At 40.8% G+C, this 9,184-nt stretch overlaps 1 protein-coding gene across 1 annotated transcript; it reads right to left on the reverse strand.

Annotated features, from left to right (window-relative positions):
* Positions 1-4,131: 4,131 nt before the first annotated feature.
* On the reverse strand, positions 4,132-8,434 carry LOC142391221 (tripartite motif-containing protein 16-like). The gene is made up of 3 exons (XM_075476998.1): positions 8,373-8,434; positions 4,554-5,323; positions 4,132-4,190 (listed from the first exon to the last, which is right to left on the reverse strand). The coding sequence occupies exons 1-3, from the start codon at positions 8,432-8,434 to the stop codon at positions 4,132-4,134; spliced, it is 891 nt and encodes a 296-aa protein (XP_075333113.1).
* Between the last annotated feature and the right edge of the window lie 750 nt (positions 8,435-9,184).

The raw sequence follows: 9,184 nt of genomic DNA on the forward strand, positions 1-9,184 counted from the left end.
TTGGTTTAAATCAACAACATATTTTACGTTAGATAAGGAACGTTCAGCTTATTTTACGTTAGCTAAGGAACGTTCAGCTGGGACCAGCAACATGAACTACCAATCAGATTAAAAATATTCTTTGTGGATTACCACCATGTCTTGTCAGGACTTTTGTTCTGAATGTTCTGTGGGTAGCACATGATTGAAAGTGCTTTATAATTTTTTAGGATTGTTTTAACTGTGGACAGATCTTCCACAATTCAAGACAAATGTGGCATCAGATGTGAGTTGATGGACGGAACAAAATGCAATTTTAAAGTAGAAACCTGTTTTATTCTGTTATACTGAACATATATGTTTTGTTAAGTTCAGATTCACAAGTAGCACCAGCCGTGCGTATTTATGCAAACATACAACATCTGTAGAAGCAATATATCATTTCAGTTAGCTGTGGCTACAATACAGTAGTCTGCCACCATCAGCATAGCACTTTGAGATTCCGTATGAAATGAAAAGTGCTTTACAAATGTAATTGATTATTATTATTATTATTATTAAAGTCTAGCTTTACACTCGTCTGTATTTCTTTGTTCTGCTTTTATTAAAGGTCAGATGTCAACATTTCTCATGGTTTTCATGTTCCTGCTACAGAGATATTTTTGAAGAAAATTTGTGTTTGGTTATGAGGGAAATGTGACTCTTATCATCTCTCCCAAAGTCCCAGAAATCTTTAACGCAGTCTGAAAAAGGTTTGGAGTTGTTCCCTGTACTTTCCAGAAAGTTGTATGATGCTCATAACTGAAGCTGAAAGTTAAGGCTGTTCCAACACTGAAAGGGCACGAGGCTCAACTTCAAGCTGTGAAACTCTTTCAAATGTCTGTTGTGTTGGTGTCAAGAAAATTCTCTCAAAATGAGTCTCAGAGTCGCTGGAGACAATTAACACAAAACATTTATTCTTGCAGCAAGTAGTCTGCAGAACATATCAGGAAACTGATACAGAGTTGTCTGAGTTCAACAAATGATACTGTCGCTATTTATGTTTCCTACTACGAGGTCACTGGCCACACAAGGTTATGAGACATTCAGTAAAACAAGGCTTAGACAGAAGCTGCAATAAGATAGATAGGAGGCCTTCTCCAGCACAGACTGACCTTTGACCCTTCAACATTGTCTCACACATGGTCCTTGCTTATTCTCATAGAATAACTTCATGATATTTCATGTTTTTTGTTTTTTTTCAAACTTTGCATAACCTTATATCTTCTACATCATTGTTTAACACTTCAAGGAGATTTCCGTAAAACAAATCATTGAGAATTGACTCGGGTTCATGCAAGGCACTACTTTGCACTTTAAACATCATCTGCATCCTCGTGTAGCTCGTCATCATCATCACTCTCTACCTGTTGATACATTGTGCAGGTAAGGGTGGTCTCTGTCTTTGGAACAGTCCTCTCAAGCATGGGATACAACAACAACCACAGGTGACTAGTATGGCTGCTACAACAGACAGAGATAGCAGTACTGAAGCAAGTAGTCCGCTCCACCAGCCAAACCACTTCTCTATCATGCCAGTGAAGGGGTCGTTGATCCCAGAGTTCTCTGCTAGCTCTGCAGAGAGTGATGTCAGTCCCTCTAAGGCCTTGGTGATGCTGCCATCAGGGGAGCTATTGTTAGGAATAAAGGAGCAACGTTTCAAACATTTTACACACTTTCTCTGCCAGTAACATTTCCAAAGACATTCTATTTTGCCATTCCATAAGGGAAGTTGGACCTAATTGTTCAGCAATGCCTTGTAGATGTAATTTATCCAATCAACATTCTTATTTATTTTTGCCCACCAGAAAAGAAAAGATTCAAAACTTGAAGCAACTTGAGTTCTAGCTTTAAGACAGTAAGAGATGTGAAAGCAGCATCAAAGCTGAACAATGTGAACTTTAAACTTTATTGGATGTGAAATGAAATGTGCTGAAGAGCAGGATTTCTCCAGTCATCAGTCATCATGATGTGAGTGCTCAGCTGCATAGAAACATAAGAAGAAGCTCCACTTTAAAACTGTGTGATTACAATAATCATGGTTTCCTTGACTCCTCTCTCAAACCATATGTCTTCTCTGTCCAGAATGTGGACATTACTGTCCTAAAAAGAGTGTCCCTCCTCCTTGAGATGTCGGTGCACTGCTGAGTCTTGACCTGAAGAGGTGGCTCTCCTATGTTGGGCCATGCGCTGGTGGAGCTGCTGTTTGGTCTCTCCTACAAAGAGGTCTGCACAGTCTTTGCTGCACTGCACACACGACACCAACCAGTTTGTGTTTGGGTGTTTCATCCTTTGGGTGAAGCAGTCTCTGTCTGAGGGTGTTCTTGGGTTCATTGAAATTAGTTGTATAAACTCAGTTCAATGAGGCCTACAAGCTATGAATAGCTGAAAGAGACTTTAGGTAATATTTCTATATTACGGATTTAAAGACGTTCTGAGTCAAAGTGAGCAGAACACAGGCAGAGTTCAGTCTAAATGAACAGAACAGGAGCTTTAAACTCCTCTACATCCCTGTGAGCAGCATGAAGGCGCCCTCTAGTGTTAGTTTTCAGATTTCAGCTGTGAACCTGCAGGACGACGTGAGAAAAGAGAGATTTAAATATCTGTCACATCACACTGTGTCAGTTTGTTCACAGGACTCACAACCTGTAACACTGATACTGCTTTCAGGGAACTTCTTCCTCTTATTGTTTGTTTTTTTCTAAACTTTAACTTTATCAATAAGTGGCAGACCAAACAGCGCAGTTAGCTCTCCATCTGTGGCCTCCAGACACGACTGAAACTGAGGAGTCTGCTGGAAACTCCACTTTACTTTGACCCGCTCCACCCAAACTCGTACCTGTGACGATCCTTAAACAATACGTGGAACAGAGAGTTAAATAGTTCTCAGCCCCACCACAAAACCTTTTCATTCACTCGGATGAAATCATCCTTTCTTCATCATATTCTCATTAATGATCAGAGCTGAGTCAGATTTCTTAGAAAAGTCTATCACTGACAGCAGCAGAAAGTGACTAAATATACAGAACATAATTACAATGTTTTCGGTATTTTTATCTTGTGCTACTTTATACTTGTACTCCAGCACATTCAGAGACTCTGTTGTACATTTTAGTCCACTACATTGATCTGATAACTTCAGCAGATTCAGACTGATACTAAAAAACATCAGAAAGAGCAGAATCAGATCATAGAATATGATGTAAGATCACACACATCACCTTTAATCATTCATAACACCTTATTCCAGTGTGCCGTTCTACCTCATTTATTATATTCTTTATGTTAAAGTGTGTTTTCATGTGAATATTTTTGTAGTTTGAGTTAAATCAAAAGTAAATCTACAGTTTTTACCTGAAACAAAATCTCTGTGGTTCTGATTCTGTAACTTATGTCCAAGAATTCTTCTTCCACTTCCTGTCTCTGAGTACAAATGACATCTCCTGTAATGACTGACATCATATAATATTGTTACATTTAGGTTTGATTTGAGTCACTTTGAGGTTTTATGTCGTTCTTTTTGTTTTCTAAGTTCCTTCCAACGTCTCAGAACACATTCAGAAACAAGTTTGAAGCGTTTGGGACCAAACAGGTGAAAGCAGAATATGATCCTGAAGCAAAGCAACTCTTCCGGCCACAGATGGTTAAAACAAATATCTTTGAAGCAAAGCAACTCTTCCAGCCACAGATGGTTTAAACAAATATCTTTGAAGCAAAGCAGTTACTTGTTGCCACCATGAGGGATGCTGGTGGTGTGACAGCCTCACTCCCATTTTCACAGAAACACAATTCATGATCAGGATGAATCCACAATTTATTATTCACAGAAAAACATCCAGAATCAGAACATTTAGTTTCTGGGTTACCAGGTAGATCATTACTGAGAGTTTTCAGAACAGCAACAACATTTGATCTCTGAAACAAATCAAAGTAAGTTTAACCACAGAATTATTTTCACATTTACAAAGTGATGAGATCTGAAAAGAACCTGTGATAAAGGAAGGTCTGCTGATTTCTCTGTTTGGCTCCATGAAGTGGAAGAGAAACAACAACATAAAAATACACCAACACAAGTATTCAGCTAACATTTAGAGCTCAGAGAAGTTTAGATTTTCATGTGGAGAAATCTTTCTGTGAATAAAACTCAGCATCAGCAGTGATATCCTCCATGGCTGCACAGACACAGGAAAAAGCAGCAAATAAACAGCAGAACAGCAGCGCAGAGACATCACAGCAATGAACTGTCAGCAACAAGCTGACTAAATCCCTTTATTTCACTTCACACAGCTCAGCCGTGGATCCAATCCTAACTGCAGCACAGAGCGGCTGAGTGAATGTGGTCTGGACTCTTTGGAGGAGAGTCATGGTTTCAGAGCCGCTGTAGAAGGACAGAACACCTGCTCTGTGATCCAGGTACACTCCCACTCTGGAGGACTGAGGACCTGAGATGGAGGCTTCCACCTTGTTGGACCAAAATTCAGAACTGTTTAGGTAACATTTTAATGCCCAAGATTTGTCATTAAATCCAAACCCACATGCATTCCCTGTTCTGCTGATGTTCTTGTATGCGGCTGCTACATCAGCTCCTCCCCCTCTCCTCTCCACCTCCCAGTAACAACGTCCAGTCAGACTCTCTCTGCTCAGGACCTGACACCATTCTGTCAGTCTGTCTGGATGAGCAGAATAAGACTGAGGCTGTTTCATTCCTGTCACCTTTCTGTTCCCCTCTGACAGTAACAGATATGTGTTTGCTGTGTTTGGATCCAGTGTGATGTCACATGAATATTTGAAGAAGTCAGCTCTGCTCTTTGGCTCTGCTTCTGGTTCTGGCAGTAAAACATCCACTTCAGTGACTGTCAGTGAGATGTTGGTCCATTCCTCTCTCAGGATGTCCTGTAGTTTATCTCTGAGCTCTGACACAGCTGCTGTCACATCCTCAAAGTGCCTCAGAGGACGGATGCTGATGCTGGATGAGTGTGTAGCCCCCCTGAGTGCTGACACTGAGGGGTAGCTGTGCAGAAAGTGGCTGTGATCCTCTGTGTGTGAGAGCTGCTGCAGCTCAGCATCTTTCCTCTTCAGCTCAGTGATCTCCTGCTCCAGCTTCTCCTGAAGCTCTTTGACTCGACTCACTTCACTTTGCTGCTGGGATCTGATCTGCTGCTTCCCATCAGAGCTTCTTTTGTGGAGGAGACGGATCAGCTCAGTGAAGATGTTCTCACTGTGCTCCACTGTTTCATCAGCAGACTGATGGATGGCCTCCACCTGCTGCTGAAGCAGCTTCACATCTTTCTCTCTGTCCTGGATTCTTCATTCACCATCTTCTGTGTCTTCTGTGTCACTGAGAACAGCAAATGAAGAAGTAAAGGAAGTAAATCAGATCCTCTATGTGTCCAATGAGTGTGATCCTGACCGTATCCAAACCAGTCAAACTTCTGCTTAGTTCAGGTTAAAGGTAGGGTAGGAGATCCTGGATTTTGAGACCCTTTTCTTCACTTTTCCCCAGAAGGCACGCCTCTAGAGTACATGAACGTGCACGACTACGAAGGTGCACGAGCGCTGTTCTGACAGCAAGCATCGATCGTTGCCGTATTTAGTATTTAGTATATACTAACTATACGTTTAATAATGCTAGGTGCTAGCCAAGCTGGCTCTAGTTTAGCTTCCTGCCAAGCTTCTGGACGCGTAATTCGTTCACGGAGCAGGGTACGCGCACAGGGGGAAGGAGGGGGAGGGAGGAGCAGATTGCAGTTTGATAGACGGCATCAGAACTGTTTTTCCTAGATTGTACGTTCTAGAGGCCACTAAAACTTTTCATATTTGTGTCAAAACTTTTAATTAATTGGTTGCAATGGGGGTGTGAAGAGTATTTCAAGCAATATGTAAAAAAATGTTCCAGAAAAAGATCCCCTACCCCACCTTTAAGTTGAAGGTTTAGTCAGTGGTGATATTTATTTAGTCATTTACAAATCCTCTGAAAAGCAGATCATAAAGCACCTGAAGTTTGGTGGATTAAAGCCTGCTGTTTAAAGCACAGAGCAACGTCACCTCCCAAACCCAACCCTGCCACTGGCTCTAAAGGAGAGGAGCCTGTTAGCGGAGGGCCCTGCTCAGAGTCCTGCTTTAGTGAACTACAGCAACCAAGTAAACCTGCCAGACTTCTGTTGGGATCAGACTGATCTATGAGGGCTTAAAGATTCCATAAAGAGAAACATGCAGCTGAACCTAAATAAAACTTGAACAGAGAACTTACAGGAGAGGTTTTTAATGGTTTTATGCATCAATCTTTACTTCATTAGCTCCCTCCATGGGATTCAAATTTGGAACATTTTTCTAATAAAAGAAAAAGATGTCAAGGCTCAGAAATTACTCTGTAATATGTAGGATCCATAAACTCATTTATCACCAGCTCTATCAGCATGAAGAGAATCCCCTTTTCTCCCAAAAGATCCCAGGTGCTGCTCCTGAGGTGTTTCTGTAAGTTTATCACACCAGCTGGTGAAATGATATGAGTCCCTCTACAGTTGTTGGAGATATCAGCTGAGATTCAAACTAAAAGACACATTTTGTGTCTGAAACTGTGAGAGACTGTTCAAGTGGGACTGAAAGCAGATTCAGAGGGTTGTGATGTATGTTTTTCCACCCAAATGATCTGATAACTGTCAGAGATGCAGCAGTGCTGTGAAATCCACTTTAGAAGCTGCAGTTATTGGACACAATGAAAGCTGACCATCTCTGTGGCTCAACATCTATGTCTCTTGAGGCCTTTACAAAATATATTTCTGACACTGATTTTTCTGATGAAGTGCTTTGTTTTATTGCCACTTAAATGAAGCAAACAATGCCCTTGTTGTTTAAACTGCACCAGCGTTGATTTATCTCTGTAATGTCTTGTGTTCTGTTCTGGGTGTTCATTCATTACAGATTGTCCAAATAGTGAAATCTAAGTGAAAAGAAGCCCTGATATAAAGCAGAGCTATTCAGGATAAATGCTCTTAACCTGTTGTAGTTTCAGTGAATGTGATCAACACTCTGCAGCTGGTGTATTTAAGGTGATTTCTATAGTTTATATAGAATTATTCTATAGTTTATATAACTTACAAATGAGGATATAAAGATGCAGCTAACAGCAAAGCTAACAATAAGCTACATAGAAGGGAAAGCATCAGCCAGGCTCTGTCAGAGGTGACAGTGTAGAAACACAGTGCAGGCATAGAGGGAAGTACTATGGTACGCATTATGATCCCAATGACAAAAAAAAAATGTTTGTATGGTTTTTCTAGCTTAAAATGGACTATTATAATAAAATCAACAAAGTTTTTAAAAAATATTAATTTTATTAAAGTTTTATAAATTTGTTGCCTCAAGGCAACACTGTACCATCGTGGAACAAAAAACAATATTTCATCTAATAACTACGGTGGCCGACACGTGCAAACGCGCTGCAAACGGCGAAACAAATCCAACAGTAAAATGCTGCAAGAGAAAAATGCGGCAATAACAAAAACGACCGGAGCACACGCGCTGCAAACCCCAAAACACATGCAAGAGAGAAACGCTGCAGACTTCAAAACACATGCAAGACAAAAACGCTGCAGACTTTAAAACACATGCAAGACAAAAACGCTGCAGACTTTAAAACACATGCAAGACAAAAACGCTGCAAACTCCAAAACACATGCAAGACAAAAATGCTGCAAACTTCAAAACACATGCAAGACCAAAACGCTGCAGACTTCAAAACACAACGGAAGTTCGCCAGGCCACTGGGGGGTCTCGACCTGTGGGATAGGGGATATCTATGGGAGCGCTACCATATGAACCAGAGTGATATGAACGAAAGAGAAGAAAGTCAGAAGGTAAGTTGTCCTCATGTCTTTTTTAAACACTTGGCCGTAATCTTTTACCTTATTATAGAAGAGCAGCGGAGTTATGTCGCTAATGTTAGCGTGCTTTCATTTAATTTAATGTTAGCTTTCGCTCGGGGACATCGTCTCCTCATATTGGATACATGGTAAGAGAGATGACAAACCGAGTGCACGGAAAGTACAGAGAGTAAAGGAGATGGCAAGGGAAGAGAAAAGAGAACAAATTTGAAAAAGAGTAAGAGTAAGATTAAATAAAAAGCACAGAAAGGTGACAAAGTGCCCTCTCTCTTTATTTAGTAATGATCACTATGCAATTTTGAAATTAAATTGACTGATTGGATTCATCATAGCATATCATTGTCTATTTTTCCAGGCTGCCATGTTTTGCCCTTTCTGCAGCCAAGATCTGGGGACAGTTCACATGTTCTGTCACTCATGTGGCAAAAATGTACAGTTCTTGGCACAAGCTGAAGACAATGGTGAGTATACTTGATGTACTCTTGGTTTAACATGCCACACTTTTCAAGATGCCCAAACATGGCTTTTTCCATGGTAAACCAGTATTTTTTAGTGTGATAATGTAATGTAACAGCCCTAGATTAGGGATCTACACTATATAGACAAACTTTATGTAACTGAGCTGTAACAACCCATAGCTGATTTGACTCAGCCTGTCCTTTTTGAAAATGTATTCTCCTTTTCTCCCGTTGTTTGTCAGGTTCAACATTGGACAGCCCCACAGAGGAGGATCTGATTAAAAAGTACTTCCATGATGGCTACAGCAACAAAGAAATTTTGGATTTCCTGGCAACAATTCACAATGTTAAATTGAGCCTTCGCTCTCTGAATAGTAAATTAAAAAGTTTTTCACTGTTCAGGCAGAAAAATTACACTCCTCTTGTTACGGTACGTGCTGCCATCAAAGAAGAGCTAAAGGGACCAGGTCGGCATTATGGCTACCGTTTGATGTGGCTCACACTGCGCCAGAAGTACTATCTGACAGTGAGAAGGGATCATGTTATGACTTTGTTGAACGAGCTTGATCCGTCTGGAGTAGAATTGCGTGCAAGACGGAGATTTGTAAGAAGAGTTTACAGCTCCCATGGACCAAACCATGTCTGGCACATTGATGGTTATGACAAATTAAAGCCCTATGGCTTGGCAATTAGTGGCTGTATAGATGGCTACTCTCGCAAAGTACTGTGGTTGGTGTGTCAAGCAAGCAACAACAATCCAGGAGTGATTGCTCAAAACTATCTACGATATGTCTCAGAATGTGGGATCATACCAATGCGGCTTCG

Source organism: Odontesthes bonariensis, chromosome 11 (genome assembly GCF_027942865.1).
Source record: "Odontesthes bonariensis isolate fOdoBon6 chromosome 11, fOdoBon6.hap1, whole genome shotgun sequence".
NCBI lineage: Eukaryota > Metazoa > Chordata > Actinopteri > Atheriniformes > Atherinopsidae > Odontesthes > Odontesthes bonariensis.

What these genes read in the sequence shown, in the direction of transcription:
- LOC142391221 (XM_075476998.1), bottom strand. Translation starts at nt 8,434, where the DNA reads ATGGAAAAAGCCATGTTTGGGCATCTTGAAAAGTGTGGCATGTTAAAC. An exon ending in TTAAACCAAGAGTACATCAA is followed by an intron (nt 5,324 to 8,372) that starts GTATACTCACCA and finishes TGGTGAATGAAG; the next exon opens with AATCCAGGACAGAGAGAAAG. An exon ending in CAGCAGAACAGGGAATGCAT is followed by an intron (nt 4,191 to 4,553) that starts GTGGGTTTGGAT and finishes GTGTCTGTGCAG; the next exon opens with CCATGGAGGATATCACTGCT.